Genomic DNA, 18,993 nt, shown 5'->3' with positions numbered 1-18,993 from the left:
GTTTTTTATCAGTGTCGTGTCCTTCGGGATGACGAGTTCATTTCATCGTCTGGCTCTAATCGGCCGGTAGGAGGCGATGTCCGCGGGGCTCTTTGCACACTTCGAGATGTTCGTCGCACCCTTTTTGTTCCATCCTTAGATGCTGCACAAACAGCGTGCAGAGGTTTTTGATGCCTCGGCTGTTTGTTTTATTTATTTGTTGTGGTAGTAATTAGAATCTAAGTAATAATTACACACATTAAGGGGAATGTGGCAGTGTAGTTTAATGCCACTGCAAAGTTTGGGCTAATGTCACTTTGTTGAAGGTAGGCATCTCAATGCCGTAGTTTCCTATAATCGGCGTAATTGCCACGGCCGGGTGGCCCTGGGTGACTGGAGCGGGGTTGTGCCCCCCCCCTTCCCCCTGTCAAGCCCTGGCACAACGGTGGAGCCCCAACTCAGACAAGGTGCCACTCCATAGAAACATGTCGCCATTGGCCTTTCCACCTTACAAAGTGCGCGAGAGCTGTATGGGATTCCAGCAGTACAGGGTGCAAGGACATTGTGGCAACCAGATCTGGTCCCAGAACCTCACAGCGGGATAAGGAATGGATTTCTGGGAGTGATTGACAAGTTCCACAAGCGGTAAAATGATACAGGGCCCCCTGCACTTTCGATAGTGGTGCACTGTGTGGATTATCCATGCTTTCGTAATGGGAAACACTGGCATTTAGTGTGTGGGAATGCTGCTATCCAGCTCCCCATTTTTATGGACTTCTGTGCCCCAATGTAAGTGTCTTACAAAACGAATTGTGTTTCTGTGTAACTATGAGTTGAAGATAGACATTGCCTTTCTTTAGCTTTTTCTTGTTGGAGTTTAATATATTGCCGAGGAGTACCATTTTATATTGATGCATTCCCCAAGTTTTTCTGGTGTCTGTGTGCAGGTGAGCGAACCGTACTGAGTTATTGACTTTCACGGATGGTACAAAGCACAGGGAAGCAAGTGTGGGCCTTCCATTGCAAGCATATTTGATGTTCACCAGGATCGAGGTGCATGTTCATTGAAATTTAGCTTGCTGCTCTGTGCTTTCTCAGAATCTTGAGCCCTGCCGTGTGTAATACTTAAACTAGTAGAAAGAAAAGCATCCCCTAGTTACTGTATGTACATAACATCAATAGAGAAGCTTAAAATTTCAAGTGGTATTGTATATTGTATAAAAAATGCTGATTTGACAATTGACTATTGCTCCTTAAATGAGGGATTCTTGGGCCTTTTTACTGGCGTTTTATAGATCAGAAAAGATGACATGATTTTTGCTTACAATTTGTGGCAGTCTCATAGGCGATACCTTTGAAGGGACCTTGGGAAGTAAATTTTAATGGATGACCGTGGAGGGTTATGTGTACATTCAGGGTAAGGGCTGTATTAGTGTAATTGAGGTTTGAGAAAGTCGGTTTAATCTGAGTTGTAGAAAATCAGAGTTGCAGAGGAGAAGTTTGACTTTGGATGGTACAGTGTGGTGCTCCAGTCGAAGCCACTGCATTCTCTATGTTAATTAAGGAGGTGCAGTGTTGGAGCATCTCCTTGTGTTGATTGCTCCCTCAGGGAGGGGATGGCTTCTCCTTTGCGTGGAAGTTCTTTCAGAATGGCGAGGGGGTCCAAGTGCGAATCGGAGGGCCTCTCATCTTGTTTCCTTGGCTTCGGTAACCAGTTGCCGAGCCCTGTTTTGCTCTTTTTGAGGAATCCCTGAGCAAAGGCTGCTTCGCAGTTGAGCTCTGTCAACTTCGCCAAGCGGATGGACGCTCGTCCTGTACCTCGCAGATCACCATTCTGGGCCCCTGAAGCTTTTGAAGTTTTTCATTTATACATCAACTGATTTGGGGGGATGGTTTAATACATGCAGGCATGCTGGAGTGGGATCACAGTGTGTGCGGAATGACAACGAGAGCGAAGGATTGTCCTCAAGTGGCTCTTCCAAGGCTGCGAGTCCCATCGCTCTCCGCAGTGACCTGTTTTCCAGAAAGCCTGACGCACCTTCCCCATCCACCGTCACGTACAGTTCGCTGTGTCGTAGCACTTTTCACCAGAAGAGAGGGGGAACATTTAGAGGAAGGAGCAGATGTTCATTAACATGCAGCCAGGGCCACCATTCCACTGGAGGCCCAGCACCACATTTGCACATCTTAAGTGCAGGCCCTAGCTGAAACATTTTTTTAACATTACAATTTACTCTTTGAGGGGAAGCATGCAATTATTGTCCTTTTTGTTCAGATTTGCCGCTCGGTCCTCCCGCTTGCATTTGAATCTCACCGACACTGCACAGTGACCTACGCCTCATACTCCCACCATATTATTTCTCCCCGCACTTATTCTCAGCTGTGAAATCGCAGGCTTACTGGAGCAGATTTTCTTTTTTCATTTTGCACCACATGCTCGTATTGCCCACACTTTTCTCCCCTCCCTCTCCCTCTACTATCTCACTTTCTCTTTCCGTTTCTCTTTATTATAAGGCCTTTATCGTCTTGACCCCGGCAGTCATTCTTTCGCTCTGTAGGGCCGAGGTAGGATAAAGGGGGCCGTGTTACTCCTTCCATTTCCCATGTGGACAAGAAGTCCCCAGTCCACTTTGAAGGAGGTTGTATGACCCCTTCCTGTGTGCAGCAGTCCCTCCACAGATAGGAGAGAGTGCAGGAGAGCGGAGGGAAATCGGCGATGCCCGGGAGCCGTATCGGCACAGCGAGCATCCCGGATCTCAGCGGAACTCTTGGAGAGCAGGAGGAGGGGGAGGAATGAGGATTATTGAGTGACATGGCGCAACAGCTGGTTGCGAGTGGCCCCGCACTGCACCGGGCACTCTGTCGACTCATGGACACACAGGGACCTGGGGGTGCGCTCGTGCTACATGCAAAACTTATCAGTTAAAGCCTGCTCCTTTTAGGGTTGCCGCTTACAGCTTTGCTTTATATTTTCCTGGGCGTCAGAAGTAGTACTTGCATTAATTGCATGCAATAAGGTGTTGGCAGAATTGTAATTATACAGCAGTATGACAGCCTTAAGAGAAACACTTCTGCACGGGGAGGGGTGTGCTTCGGATCTCCGAGTGACTGTTTCTTCACTGGTTCCATATTTAAATTATGTTCTGAGAAGTGACGTTTTTAACAATTGTTAAAGGGCAAATTAGACGGCAAGCAGAGCATAAGGCCATTACCTCCATTATGTTGTTCATGTCTGGAGGTGGAGTCCTCTGTGGTTTGTTCAGTGCACTTTCCCATGGCTAAATCACTCTTGGTTCTAGTTCCGGTTAATGAGTCTCTGTGGTTCGTCTCGTCTGTGGCTTGTATGTGATCAACCAAAACTGGTGGGTGGCCTGAAAGTTTGGGTCTTCATGACTTCTGACCTCTTCTCCATCATGGAGAAAGCCTCTGGAGCAGTTAGCTTCAGTGCTTGTCTCCTGCTTTCTGCCGCATGGCCCAAACACAGGATCTTCTCCTTGTTACCAATTTTTTTTCATTTCTCTGCACAGAGGGTCCTTTCTTGTACTTCTCCACAGCTCTTTTTGACATAGTTTCGTTATCAGTGATGTTTTGTCCTTTTTTATTCTAGACTGATTCTAAAATTATTCTAATCTAATAAATGTGTTTATCGAGGCCGTCTGAAACATTTGCTCTTCTGCTTTATAAACCTGCATTTTTTTTTTTTTTATCATCGACAATAAAAATAGTTATTATTATTGTTGTTGTTATTACAGCAGTTTATTTGCTGTATCATGTTGTGTAACCTAAGCCAGGTCTTCTGAAAGAGAAAGAGCAAATTGAAATGAACTTATGACGTGTGACATCTGGCTGTAATTGGACCACAAGGCATGGTTATAACAAGGTGTGAGACTTCAGATTTGATTTAGAAACTCATTCAAAGCAGAAAACTTGGATACAGTCAGTTGCTCCTTGTATTTGTGTAATTTTAGTGCACCTCGCAACCCGGATGAGTCATTGAAATGAGTCTTTGTAGCTTCGTTGCCTTAGGTTCAATACTGATGGAAGAAATTTTTTCTTGTTGGCCTAGTATGTCATATTGATGTTCTGTGTCACATTGAAACAAATTGCTAAGAATGTGTGACCTTTCTTGTGGTTACAAGAGAAATCAGTCAGGTTGTATGGTGCCTTCTTACCCACCCCAAGGTGGCCCCAAATGTTTGTTTAATACCAACTGAATACGACTCCCAGAGAAATGAACCAATGAGCGAAGTCAGAAAAGCACCAGTTGTTGCAGTGTTTTGCTTTGTGTTCCTGTGAATGCATGCGGGATGCCAACACGTGCTCTTTATCCGACCTTTGAGTCGCTGGTGTGTTTGTCAGTTTCTATGAGCACCCCCCCTCCATCCCATTCTGCCAGGTGATTTTTTTCTTCTTTTTTTCGGAACGCGCAACCCAAGACCTAGTAGCACCCCGTCTCTCTGGACCTTGTCACAAAAGGCTACTGTGACAGTTACAGGCAGAATGTCGTTCTGCTCTTGCAGGTTTTTGTTGGTGGAATGACAATTACTGCTATGCCAACAGCTGTCACCTTGAGCGATTTTTAAAAAAAAAAATAAAAGCGATTTAATGAAATGTGCCGTATTGAATATTAAGATGCCTCCAGGCTGCATGGTTTCATTCCCTTCCCTGACTTTGCAGAGACACCCTCACAGTCCAGTATTTCCCATTGTTAGCAACTGTCTCCAGCTGATAAGACAGTGCATGTAGTGATCTCAAGCTCACAAAGCTTCCATCAAGGTTTCTGGAATAGCAGTTAAGTATTAGAGCTGGGAATTGCCCTCGGTAAGGGAATCGTGACCCCTGTGTATGCGGCCACTGTTTGCCCTTGTTGGTAGTGGTCACGGAGGTCGGCATGGTTGTACAGTTGCAGTTGTCCGTGACTGTGTAGCTATATTGAGTTTGTAGAACTGTGCAGTAAATATATTGATTAGATGAAGCGGATAAGTGGACAGTTAGCCCAGCACTGATGGATTATGTCAACTAGACAGTAAGAAACAGTTGCCTCCTGGAGCAGCTGCCTTTTAACACACCAGGTGCTGTATTTTAGCTTTACAGGTAGAAAAATGCATTCTACAATGTCAGCCTTTCATTGCTGTTATTATTGGAGTATCTCAAGCACTTTTTGCAATGGTCACCACACAGTGTAATTGGTTCCTCTCTCTACACAGCATTCTTTCATCAGGATGAAGTGATTGACAAAGTGCCTGTTTACCAGAGATCTCTCATTGCACCTTGGTTGGCATACTGGCAGAGTCTGCTCCCAAGTGCATCACGGAGTCGGGAGAAAATCTTCCTCTTTGTCATGTTTATTATGTCCAGTAAATGCATCAATAATCGATCCAGGTGGTTTTCTTCGCTGAGAAGGTCACATCGAGGAGAGGAGCTCCAGCATATTAATATAGGGAATGCCTGTTCGTGTGCGTGCTTATTCCAGCCGGAGATCGATTTCTTGCAGCGAGGTTGCTCGGTCATGCCTTAGCGATTCCTGCGGTGCAAATGCAGAGCTGCGTGATGGTGAAAAGGGATGGAAACTTTATAGATGGGGGATCCTGTGACTGCCATCGCCATCTCCTAACAACAGCTGGGGAATATTTTTACCTGGGAGGCCCAGGTGGCAAAAGTATCAAAATCCCCCTGGAGTCAGAAGGCCCTGCCAAAAGCATTTGTACCCAAGGTGTCTCGACCGCCTGGGCACCACACCTGGGGGCCAAAGCCTGTTCAGATTCCATAGGAATGGTAAGCCTCCTCCATGGCCCTATTTCCATGATGGTTAAATTAGAATCAGGCATTTTTCTCAAGCCATTAGATGGGAAAGCCAGTCCCTGTAATGTATAGCTCCACAGCAGGTTCATTTTTCATGAAGCCTGTGAGGGTACCTCTCAAAAGGAGGATTTTTGTAATTCTTGAACAACGGAACTCGAAGAACCTAGACTGGAGGTTGCTTCCTTTTTCGTGCCATTGTTTGATAGGAAGCAATACTCTTGAGTGATTTAAAGGGACACCCTCCATACACAGGTTAAATCCGGGTGAGTGACCAGAGAGTGACCAGAGAGTGACCAGAGAGTGACCAGAGAGTGACCGAGGACTTAATTTATACACAAGCTTCCTCACCTCTGCAGCCTCTTGAAAATCAGCCTGTGTGGGTGCTGTGCTGCCGTGACTGTCCGCGAGCGCCTCCAGGGGTCGTGGGGCCACAGCCGCTCCTGTGGCACCCTCTTTCACGACTTCATGCTCCAGTTAGGAGTTTGTGCCTAATTGGGGACGACCAGCTGTAGCAACAGGAGCCGATAATGAAGACAAGGCAGCCCCCCTTTCAGCTCTGAAACCCCTGAGGAGAGTGTCCTTTTAAAGTTTGTTCAGAAATATCTGGAGGCATGAGATGCATTTGGTTTTTTCTTAGCACAAAAATAATTTGTAATGGTATTAATTTTGTCAGTACCCCATTGCCCTAAAATATTGCTGAGGCCCTGGGGTCGGGGGACTTGGCAGGGGGGTAATCATCTTGAAATGAAACTTTGCAGATCACAGTGTTCAAGTGGATTACAGTTATTTACTGAGCGTTTTATGAGAGGTGCGCAACGTAGGAGACGGTATTTAATTGCCGTCTCCATTCATCCTGCCAGGGCTCGGCAATAATCCTTTCTGGTTGTCCACAGGACCGGCACATTTTACCTTTCACCAGTCCCGTTGCCCTTTGCTTCCGTCCGTTGTTGGAATGTATCAGAGAGATGAACATGAGCAAATTCCAAAGTTGAAAATACCCTTGTAAAGTGTGATGAAATTGAAGCAATCAGAGTTATCTTGTGAGAGGAAGTGTACTTACAGAGAGGCTCCAACATGAAGAAATCGCTGGGGGAAAAAGTTGTCTTTCGCTGTTTGGTTGTACTTTCGACAAATTTCTGAGCTTCGTAAAGAAAAAAAAAAAATGTTTACAGAATGAAAATGGAGATGATTCAGTTAGTGACGTCACGAGGCTTCTTCATGACCAAGCGTGGACGTTTTGCCTTGAATTTCATCAGGCGTCAGAACGATTACCTATCCGACTATGAAAATTTGAGCAAATTCCCTTTCCTGAGCAATGGAAGAGCTATTAATATGAAGCTCTGCCCGGAATGTAATTCCATAGTGGTTGACGGTTCACACCAGCTCTTCGACCGTATTTGCTCCTGCTGATTTGCACTTGAAAGTTTTGTATCATATCTTCGCCGTGTCACTACCGTATTGACTGCGCTCCATCAAAATCTCATTGCGTGTGTGCTAACACATGACATTTCACTAGACGTTCTTTTATACTTTGTGAAACCACCGAAATCGTCCAGAGACGTTTCCTACAAGTGGGCGATGTCCTCTCGTCAGTGAGGATTCGAGCAATTGCTGACTGTCTTGCGTGAGTCCCTTCACCCTTTTCAATAAATGCTCTCTAGTTGACCACTGCGGTGTGCTGGAGATGAGGCGGTGGTTTTTTTAGGAGACGCTGCTCGTTTCGTACACTTTCAACCTGGCCAGCAGCAGCAGCTGTTCCACATTTAGAGCAATAGGTGTCGTGAAGCCGCCTTCCTCTTCCGAGATTCCCGTAATCTGCCTCGCGAACGTCTTTGTTCTAATCCGAGCCGTGAGCTCCGGCCACTCCGCTGAAGGCCGCTGTTCCTCCACGCCATCTGCGCCTTCAGTAACAGCTCCCCTCTCAGCAGGCGGGTCATCGCTGCGGCTAAGTGGGATCACGGGCCGTGAAGGCAGCGGGCTGGCGCTGTGCCCGGCAGCCATGTTGCTCTCCAACTGCTGAACCTAAAGGCCCAGGCCTTGTCGAGGACCTTGTCAGCGTTTGGAGTCGAGCAACCTTTCGAGTCCCTGGAGCGCGAGAGTGAGCCTGGCTGCCGTCCAGCGTGTCCGAGAGCCTCGCATCTCAGCAGAGCTGCTCTTTCGCCTCGCGCCGCATCTCATGACTTAAACACACCGTGAACTTTAATCGCAGCGTTGTGTTTATTTATTAATCTGGCGTTTGCCGTCTGCTGCCATTTCTTAGTGGGTGAGTGACCCAGATAACAGCAGCTTTTCTTTCCTGCGGCAGACACTACGTGTTGCGTTAGGTGCTGATGGTCGTGGTGTTAAAACGATGCGTCTCTGGTGCTCTGTTGTACCGGTGACGGGAGAGATCCCCATACCGCGGTGATTTGTAGTGACACGGCAGCTTAAGGTGTGCGGCACGGTTGCACCTGCTGCTCTTCTTCTCTCCCTCCGTCACCCACCCAGCGTCCCACAGCGCGCGCGCACCACGGCAGCTGCCTCCCGAGAGTCGCGTACTAAAACCTGGCACCTGACCCACTAATCCTAATGTGTCTCGGCACGTACTGCTTCTGCGGGCTCTGCCGTGCGTCGTACAATAAATCACAGAGGCCCGTGGATTCGTTTACCTTAACAGAAACACCTCCACTCAGCAGGGGTGAAGGCTCCATCCATAGCCTGTGTCCTGTGCGCCTGGAGTTTATTTCTACACCAGCTATCCGTGCCGCGGCCCATAACCTGCTTCCACGAAACATGGGAGATTTAAGGGTGTGTCGGATTGCCTGCTCGGCGCCACCAAAGTTTGGCCTTGTTGGCGACCGAGGTTACGGTGGCAAGGGGGATGGAAACTGAGGTGTAAAAAGGACGGGGATATAGCTTGAAGGCTATAACCCCGTTTTGCAATGGCTTGAAATAGGCTGAAGGTTCAGTCAAAGCACATCCGTCCAATATTTGGCAGCGGAGGTGGGAAGGAAGGATAAGGGTGACCCCACCGCGAGAGGTTCGGTTACAGGGTCCAGCACAGAGTGAAAGCTGCATCCGGCCCCCTTTGTGGTCTCACAACGCCCTTTCCTAAAATAAAAGGTCCCTGCTTGCCTTTTCTCTTCTAATCTCAGAGGTCTGCACCAGTAACCTTATGCTCCCTGCTAACTTTAGCAGGGGAAGTGTTTATTTGAGCTTGCGTGTTCTAGAATGTGCTTTACGAGAAAGACGCGGATGTGCTAACGTGCTCCAGTCGCGCAAATGAAATGAGAGAAGAGAGAATTCTGTTTAAAAAAAAAAAAAAGAAAGTGTGGATAAAAGTGGTCCAGTAACCCCACCTCTTGGGATGGAGTTGACGTGAAGGGGGCCTGTGCAAACACTCCTTCTCACAGGCTGTTAATTCCAGTAAATTACACCCTTCCCTCCTGTAACAAGGTCCTATACAGTGAAAAAGCACTATAACAGCTTATGGAAATACATACTGTTCTTTTTTTATATAACAAGCTTATTCGGTACAACATCAATTTTCCCTGGTAATTCTCTAATTTTACATCCACAACAGGAATTTTATTCACTGCCTACATGTTCCATGCTGCAAAGCATGCCAGCCCTGTGCTTCTTTCATAGCAAAACGTGTGTGTGTGTGTGTGTGTGTGTGTGTGTGTGTGTGTGTGTGTGTGTGTGTGTGTGTACGTACACTTCCTCCTCCTTGTCACACTGAAAATCATCCAATCACAGCATTGATCAGTGTCTCTACCTTCCAAATGAATAGATTCAATATAAAATTTAGCATAAACTATATATGCATGGGAATATTAACGCAATCATTGAAATAACAGCTTTTATTACACTTTTAATATTGTTACACTTTTAAGTAAAGTGTCTCTTGTGGTTTGAGTCTGTTCAAGCAAGTGTCACTGCCAGTTATTTTTTCTCCTGCACAATTTGTGGTACAAGTTTTAGTAATTTGGATAATAAGTGGTAGAATTCTGTAATTGTTTTTTCCACAAATATTATGAAAGAGCACGGTACTGTCATTGCTGTGCATAAAAATACCTTCTGTTTTTAATGTTTAGTTTTGGTAAGAGGTTCCCACGTGAGAAGCTATCCTCCTATAAGAAATAATGCTAATGATAGGAAATCACTCAGTTGGATGATCTCTTGTACTGAGTTAAGTATGTTAGTTGAGGGATGCCTGTAGCCCTATAATTTCTGTCTGATGCCTTCCCATGACTCCTATTTCCCGTCACTGGTGAGAGAAGCAATATTTTGCAATGTCTCTTTGTACCCACCAGACCTCATCCTGGATGATGCTTAATTTTCTGGCTTCGGTAGTTCTGCCAGGATAGGCATTCAGTCTTATGGCAGTAAGTGTTTTTAGGTTGTTGAATCGAAGTATTTTTCAACTCTGCAGTATGATTCAGTACTGTATGCATTGGAATTGGTAGAGAAGATTGATGGTGTTCGTAGCTCGGGTTGTCGATCCAGGCGTTTGCCGAGCTTGGCGTAGCATCACCTTGACTGGTGATGAAACGTTTTCAGTCTGAATGCCAAGCTCGGCGAACACCTGGACATCTGGATTGTATGCATGCCTTGTTGCATGCTTTTCGGTGTGACTGATTTTGACAGATTCTCAGTTGTTGAAAAGCTAAGGATTAGCAGCCATCCCACGACTTTAATTTATTTTTCTAAAGCCGACACTAAACAAATCTTCTTCATACATATTTTTGGAAGAAGTGCAGGACAACATCAGTCTTCCTGATGTATGAGTCACCTTTATGTTTTGTGTGAAATTTGCCTTATGTTCCCTGTTCACCATTTAAAGAATCAGGGGTTTCTTTATTTACATTACCAGTCAAGAATTTGAGTACACTTGCTGGAAACAACCTTTTTCACATTTAACAATGTTTTGCATCTCAGTCATAAGTCTGAGTTGTCCTTCACTTTGCTTTCTCACCAGATAGTTCTTATAAAAACTTTAAGGTGTGTTCTGAGTTGTTGTCTTGTTGAAGAATGAAGGACTCGCCTTGACAAAAAGGGGAAGCCAGAAGAATACCTGTGCAGAAGGTGCAAGCACAGTATGTGGAAAATGACAGCTATGCCCTTGGGCAAATGATGAATCATTTGTCTTAATACTGTACAGTCCATCCAAGGAACAACAGACACTGGATCAATGGATTTTGAGCCGAAAAATGCATATATACTACAGTACATATATTTTATTTTTGGGGAAAAATTAAAATTTTCGAGAAAAAACACACGCAAATAGGGATCACAAACAATAAAATACATATAAATATGCACACATAACAGTGAAATGTACATTAGTACATGCGGTACATGCATTGGGTGCAGACATTTGTAAAATGCCCCTACTGAGCTGCGTGTGAGGACCGATCACGGCTTGTGTTATATATCAGGCAATATAGCCCATTGTTCTGCGTATTGATTCTTTCCAGCTTTATTGTTTAAGCTATGTTAACTTGCTTTGGACAAAGTATTTTTCAGTGTGAAATAACATCCACATGGACTACATATTGACAAGAGTGCACAGTCTGGTTCTCTGTTGGTGAAAATAGCTGACTCCACACATACAGAATATCAAACTCACGGTGAAGGCTTCCCTCGTTTCCCTTTCGTTTTTGCCACCGAACTCCTGACCCTGGAGGAGAGCGTCAAAATTTCTCCTTGTTTCTGAAAGGACTTGACAGTAAACACTTAAGGTAGTTTAATTGAAAGTCGGTGCCGATGAATTCTGCACTTGCGCTGTCCAGACAGCCTAATCATCTATATTTTTGCATGCCGCCGGCGATAGAGTTGTCGAGGCGCCGGACCATGCTAAGAGATTTCGCCAGACATCATCCTGAGTGAGGAAGTGCCAGTTATCTCAGCAAGGATCAAATTACATTAGTGTCTCATTCCGTACGAATAACAGGCTGTACACATGCGAATACTTTCCGACAAATCATGGGTGGCCTGTCGTGTCAAGGTCACCGCTCAGCGTTGCTGATTCCTAACATTCTGTGGGTCGTTTGTTGGGGGCATGAAGAAGCGAGGAAACAATGATCTGCATTTGACCATTGACTCGAAAGAAATATTTGTCTAAATAAGGACTGAAATTGAACTCCAAGTAGATATTTCACTTTCCCTTGTATAAACTGCCTATCTTTGTCAGGATTTTGGCAGTCTGGAGCCTATCCCCAAGCTACCGGGCGCTAGGCAAGCGGAGGAACACCCTTGACAAGCTGTTTGGTCTTACTAATAAGTTGTTTGGCAGCGTAGTGTACTGCGTTAGAAGTCCGAGCTCTGAGGAACCACTAGTGTACGTGTTTGTGTTTCTTCTTGCAAGTCCGAAAAAGAGTGAGGCCGCGGCGGTGAGGCCTAAGCTCCACCATGATTTCAGGGATTTTGGCATCCTGGGAAGTTTGAGATTGCAGAAGCCTGAAGTTCACTAGGTGCAGGGATAAACTGCGATTTCCTCGGCTGTCAGTCTCCTGTTCATGGTCTGCAAATTTAAATACCTTTTTTTTTTTTTTTTTTTTTTTTTTAAAAAGTAAACAAGGTTTGAAATCTCGCAGTTCGCAGTTGTCCCTGCGAAGATGTGAGAGGAGTAAGCGGGCCGTTTTACAAATGCGGACGGGCTTCGCTTGAAAAGGGTATTTTGAAAAAATGGCTCGAAGGCAGAGACGTCCGCGGTTTCTCGTGCAGGTTCGTTGTGCTCTGGGCCGACATGGTGGGGAATTAAGCCATTTGCGGTACCTTTGTGTTCGGCTGAAACATTAACATTGAGCCTTTTTGAGGCTTTTAGCGTGAGCATGTGAATTCTGATTGTTGCTGCCTGCTGTAAGCTATCTTGATGCTACAAGTAGGATTTGCATCAGTGAACATTTGTATCCGTGACTTTTTTTTTTTGCATCATTGGGTGCTGAATTTAACTGAATTTAATTGAGTCCTTGTCAGATTCGGAGCACACTCCAAAAAAGTACCTGTTAATGGAAATATTACGCTCTGCTTCCTGTCTCCTCTCCTTTCCTGTCCGTGAATCACATTGTCCTCACAGTACCTAACCCTTTAAATGTGGAGCAGGAGGTGTACCTTGAAATGTACCGGTCTGTGGTTACACGTATGGTGCGTGAGCGCATGTCAATCACGCCATGTGTAACACTCATTTAAGCCATTGTGTAGTACTTGGATTTCGAGGGATTTTGTATAGCTGGGCTCATCTCCCAGCATTTTTTGATAAAGCTTTACTAGGTGTGTCAGAAGAGCTGCCCGATTTGTCCAGCTTGTGAATGGCTCACAGAGTTTTAAAAAAAAAAAAAAAAAAAAATCTAAGGCAAAAGCATGTTTAATACCTCCCTGTAATCCTTCTTCATAAAACATGTGACTGTCGGATCAGCTCACCTCAGCTGATTTATTAACATGAACCATGCCTTCTGGTTTTGCCCATGGAAAGCATTTGTATAAATTAGGTAAAACCTGAAAACTGTAAACACAGATAATAAATTATTCCTGTTTATATTAATTTTTATTGCGTAATTTCTCTGGGGCTTGTTTTCCCTTTCAGGGACACACACAGATAGGCAAACAGTGCATCATCTAGCGCTGCTCAGCTCTGCTAGGAAAACCGTACTCGCCGCAGTACGTTGAACATGGGCTGTGGACCCACGCCTTTTGAATCAAAAGGTGGCTGGATCAAGGGCACTTTGCTTTCTGCTTTCCCACGTAGCCCATGCGGGCTCACTTCAGCCTGTGTGGGTTTCTAGTATGTGGTTGTGCTTCCGCTGCGGGCCATTTATTGACATGGGCCGAGCATGGGAATTGCTTGCTGCCCTTTGGCCTTACATTAGCTTTAGGTCCAGCATAGAGCATTCAGAGCTGTGGCCAGCCGTTCACGCTTGTTTAATGTTCCGGTGAAGGAGAGGGATAAGTTGCCTCGTAATAGAATTATGAATCGTGCCAATATATGGCGTGCAGGATGGTGCTGGGGGCTGCCGTAGTAAAGGATGCTTGACTTACAGTTGACGTACGGCGCTCCTGTGTCACTGCACAGGAAGTTTTTAATACTCTTGCTGTAGTTCGCATATCTGCTGTACATCATTCTTGATTCCCAGATGGCATGGCATTGTCAGAGATGACAGTGTGATATTTGCCTTTGATTTATGCACGTTAAATTGAGTCTTTGCAAGGCATTAGTTGTAAAGATTATGGATTTGCATTTTTCGGCTACGATGGTGCTAAGTCAGATAGCAGCAAAGGGTGTCTGGTTCGGGAGAGGAGGCTCTTCAGAACGAGATTCAGCGTTGACCTTTCTGCAGCATTGTTGGTTATTGTTGACTAAACCGTGATGGCTTGAGGTTTGGGTGGGCAAGAGCCCCCCCAGAGCCCCCCCTCCCCCCAATGAAACACAAGGGGAATGGATTAGCGCCTATGTGTAAATAGGGTATTACTGGATTTACTTTAAGATGATTCGGTGCGAAACCGCCTCCCATCTGTGTGCTGTGGTCAGGATCACCAAGCTGACCAGAGACAGACACTGCAGACACTGAAGAACTAGCGCTGCGTCCGCCTCTGTTTACATGCACTCTCGTCATTCCGTTAGCTAAATTTTGTCTAGTGACAGCTGATGTGCGCTCTGCGCATCTGAAGGCTTTATAGATGAGCTGGGAAGGGATGCAAAATTTGATTATGCGACCTTTTTGCATGCCGTGTTTGTTCGGACGCAGGCTGAGATGGATGCAGACATTATGCGGCGGTTCCTCGTCACATACTTAAGTCTGGAATGTTAACGTCGTTAGTCTGTCTTGCTGACAACTGGCCGTCGCACTGGGCAGCCAGCAGGTCATCGGCGCACACAGGAGAGCTGCGACGACGACAGCCGCTCAACTCGGCCCACCCGGCGTGGAGCACAAACACGCCGCTGCGCACACAGAGCGCATGGTTCTGCTGGAATAAAGTAAATATATAGATCATAAAAGCATAACACACGTTATTAATTTTGACAGCCATTTCAAGGGCTGACTGTCTGAGGATGGATGTCTGTGCTCCAAGTATGTTTTTGCATGGTTTAACGTTGTTTAACTTCAATTATTATAGTGCCTCTTGCAGTGACGGCTAAGAACTGGATGTTTGATCTGATATCTTGATTCCGTTTCCAGTTGCAGTTCCATTTGGAAACTCTGATTTTATTCTATTTGTAAAATGTCATCTGCTTAAAAGGGCTGAAATGATAAGCTGCTGCACAGTGCTGGGGATAAGGGTTTTTTTTTTCCCCCAGTATTTTGAATAATGTAATATTAGAGATGCATAAAAGAGTACTTTTAGTCCTGATCTTGCTTCCTGGTTTGATCCGGAGCTGTAATTGTTGTGTTCGTGCTTAAATGCAGATGCTTTCTGTGCCTTACACACACACACACACACACACACGAGCCTTGGCAGCACTGCAGCGGGTCTCTCGGAGGATAACACTCCGGGGGATAATGCTTTTTTTTCAAAATTTTCTTAATTGGCTCAAGAGCACTTAATGGGATGTGCCGAAGACGTGTGGTATGTGTGATGGCTGCTCCGAGTGCCGGCTGCTCTCCTGCAGCGGTTCCACAGATAGCGCGGCCACGGAATGACTCGACACGCAGCTTCTCTGCCTCAGGTATCTAAAATTGGAAGAGTCGTTCCATTCCAAGCTGACAGCACAAGCTCTCAGTCACTTGTGTATGTATTAATAATCAAGAATCACACACACACGCACACACACACACACACACACACACACACACACACGCACACACACACCCCAGAGCCTGGCTTCCTGTTGCCTCATGATTTTTTAATTCATCAATGTCCTCGCAGACATCCTGACGTCCAGACGGTGAGTGGATGAAAGCTCTGAACTTGTATAGTCAAGGCAGAGTGCTGATAATCTTATTAAAGTCTGTGGGAGGAGTCAGGACTCATAGCCCAGCGTCTCATTGGCTGCCCCCCCCCCCCAGCACCCCAGGCTCCATGGAGAGGAGGTGGAGAGCAAGGCATTGAGAGGCAGAGAGCGAGCTGGGAGAAAGGCGGACGGGGAGCACCCGTTACACACGTCTCGTGGAGCACAGAACTGCATGCAATGAGCAAAAGCATTGCAAAGAGCTGAGCGCAAGGCGAGGGGCCAGAGCGAGCATCGGGGAGAGAAAGAGAGGGTGGGAGAGAAGGTTCGATCAAGAGACGGAGTGAGCGAGTGCCGGTGTGTGGAAGATGAAGGTGTTCTGAGAGCTGGCGGGAGAGGAGCAGGAGAGGAAAGTTCAAATTTCTGAGAACTCGGGGACAAGTATCAGCAGAAGCCACCAGATCATCGAGGGGTGCGACGGACCACGGGGGACGTTACTCTGCAGGACGGCGTCCTGCAAGGCATCTGCTCAGCGCACCACGTAGCTCGCTGGGCACTGCTGACCTGGATGGCATGAGAGTGGCAAGAGCTGTTTCGCCCAACTCCGAGACCTGAGCAGGGTCCTCGCTGTGGTCCCTCGTTCCGACTTGCTGGCTCGTACAGAAAGTCGACTCGGAACCGCGAAGCATCGAGCTCGCGTAGCCGAGGAGGGGGGACAGGTGACTTTAAAAGCAGCTGTATTCGGTCACGGTTCATAGACATGGTCGAGAGTGCGAGGGAGTCACCTGCAGCCGCCAGCACCCAGCATGGAAAAGTCGAGTAGCGAGGAGTCTGCAATCCACCGCAGCCCATCGTTGGTCAGCCACGATTCGGATTTTGCGCGGGCTTCCACCTCGGGTCGCCCCCTGGGGGGCCGCGGCTTCACGGCCGGGGCTTTCTACGGCTCAACGGGTCCACGCACGCGGGGCGACGCTGCTGCCGGCACCGCCGCAGGAGACAAGGGCGACAGCAAGTACAACGCGCCTAAGGGCAGCAAGTACGTGGTCTTTTACCTGGATCTATCATTTGTGTTCCTTCTAGAGTTCAAGAAGTGCAACATGGCCAGGGTCTGCCTCTGCATCCTCAAGTACATGATGTTCCTCTTCAACCTCATTTTCTGGGTAAGTGGAGGCCACCTTTGCCGCTGTTGGTTTCCCACCGTCTCCGGGACGGCTGATTGTCGATGCCCGCTGTGCTTCCCCCCCCCCCGATTACTTTGGTGTGAATGTACTGAAGATAATTTTAGTTTTTAGAAGGAAATGCAGCAAACTGCAGTAATTGCCATGAAATGTTCCACATGCACGGTGCTGTAGGGATTTCTGTATTACGTGAGGTTGCATGATTTTATTTAATTTTTTATCTGCCATAGTGTAACTTTCGTGCAACTGTTCTGATTTATGATTTGTCTGCCTTTTGTGCCATGCAGCAGCGATGTCCTATTTTTTTTTTTTTTTAAATGGGTTTCCCCATGTGCATTACGACTCCAGGACATTAAGATGTTGAGAAACATCCAAATGTAGAGGCATTAATCATTGCCGGGGCTGATAAAGTTGTGCAGCTGAAAAAGATGAAACTGGACATTGGCAATTGGTTTTGAAATGACAGAGTGAAATTTTTACACTTGTGAGATCAAAACAGTCAATTGAAGATGAAATGTTGACTTTTTTTTTTTTTTTTTTTGCCATGTTCCTTTTACCAACTTGCAGCATCCTTCAGATAATTCTGACATGTCAGAAAAATAAATGGAATGAGACATCTTGTCATGTCAGTCATCGCAATCTCTCAAATGAAAGGAAAGCATTTCTTACTTGAAGCTACTGTGCAATGGCCCTTTTTCTCTGTATCCCCAGTGTCCCGAAGTGGACACTCCCCCACAATGGCCCATGGGAGCCCAAGTGTCCTGGGAACACGGAGACGTCGGATTAGAGCTCAGTGTGCCGGCTTGGCTTGCTCGGCCACCTCTTTGTATGAATCAATTCATGCGGAAACTGTAATAATGTGATAACACGGCCTTCCTTCCACCCCCTGTCAACCCCACACACACATGCACACACCACAGTCAATAGTTACATCTGGTGATGTCCTGGGGGAAGACTTCTGTTGAATGTGTGTAGATCTGTAGAACCTGTCCCCTGCTGTCAAGTCTTTACATCAGGGCTGACATTTGCAGTCGACACAGTCCCCATCTACGAGCATGCGTGTAACACAAGCGCTAAGGACGGGAACCTCTTGTATTAGTACATGCTGGAATGTTCTGCCTTGTTTTTGGTGAGGTGTGTCTGGCTCTTTCTCTATGAACTGTCTGTGTTCCACCAGCAGTGCTGCAGTCTGCCCAGCACCCCTACCAGCGAACGAACTGTAGGGGGCAGTGAGATTGATGGATGGGTGCTGAAGCAGAATTTCTGCACAGGCAGGTGGTGCCCCATGTGTTCCACAGACATTCTTTCCTGGCAACGCGATCCTCTTCGTGCGGGTGCTGTTGACCCTGCCGGCCTCTCATTGATCTCTTCGCGGAGGAAACGTTGATTCTGTAACATCTTAAAGCGCAGGGTTTGAGTGTGACCTCAGTCCTGTTGAGAGCGGTTGGCAGTCCACTGCCAGTCCACTGCCAGTTTGCAGCGGGTGAAATGAAAGCTGGCGGACTGTGGTACTGTTGACCCTATGATTGTTGGCAGATGCACAGTGTCCTAACGCCCTCTGGACTGTGGTGCGTTGATACTTTTTGTCCAGGAATTGCAGCGTTACTTTGCTACGGGTTCAGCACTAGCACCCCCGCCCCCACATAAAGGTGTGAAGTAAGCTGTAAATTGACACTAGTCAGGGCCAGCAGCCCCCAACTCCCAAGTCCCACACTTGGGGCCCAAGACTCCACAAGGGCTTACACCGGTAACCTGAAACACAGGAAAAGCATGAATAGGAACTCCAGGAATCTCCATGCGCTCATCTCCACAGCCGTGGCAGTTGTCCTTCGCCATCTGGCTTTTGTTTCTTACACAGATTAGTGGAGGGTGAACAGAGGCTGAGCGAAGGGTGGGGTGTGTTCTAGGCTTTGTGCCATAGACAGAATAACTGTAACACACTTGGACAGACTCTGCCATGAGGGACCACACCTTCAGGTCCACGCACCCGTATGTCTGATGAAAGGCAACACCCACACAGGAAGCATAGGATCCTGTGGAGGGCAGGTAGATCAGGTAAAAGGAACCGCTGAAATATCCCACTATCCCACTGATGTCGGCTACCGAATTCCCTCCGTTGAAGCTGCCGGGGACCGGGATTTCAGCCCTCGGTGTGCCATTCCTCAT

At 46.8% G+C, this 18,993-nt stretch overlaps 1 protein-coding gene across 2 annotated transcripts in view; it reads left to right on the top strand.

Annotated features, from left to right (window-relative positions):
- The window catches only part of LOC108931566 (tetraspanin-9-like), a 129,127-nt gene that overhangs the window by 48,174 nt on the left and 61,960 nt on the right, over positions 1-18,993 (top strand). Inside the window, exon 2 of one of the 2 annotated variants that reach the window (XM_018747416.2) lies at positions 16,730-16,809. In XM_018747416.2, coding sequence (XP_018602932.2) covers positions 16,730-16,809 — 80 coding nt within the window. Of the gene's footprint in view, positions 1-15,828; positions 16,810-18,993 lie in introns of those variants that run through there. The other variant, XM_018747415.2, reaches the window with a different exon arrangement.

Source organism: Scleropages formosus, chromosome 2, assembly GCF_900964775.1.
Source record: "Scleropages formosus chromosome 2, fSclFor1.1, whole genome shotgun sequence".
In the NCBI taxonomy this organism is placed as follows: Eukaryota; Metazoa; Chordata; class Actinopteri; order Osteoglossiformes; family Osteoglossidae; genus Scleropages; species Scleropages formosus.
The sequence above is the reverse complement of the archived record's forward strand: the minus strand, read 5'-3'. Positions and strand labels throughout refer to the sequence as shown.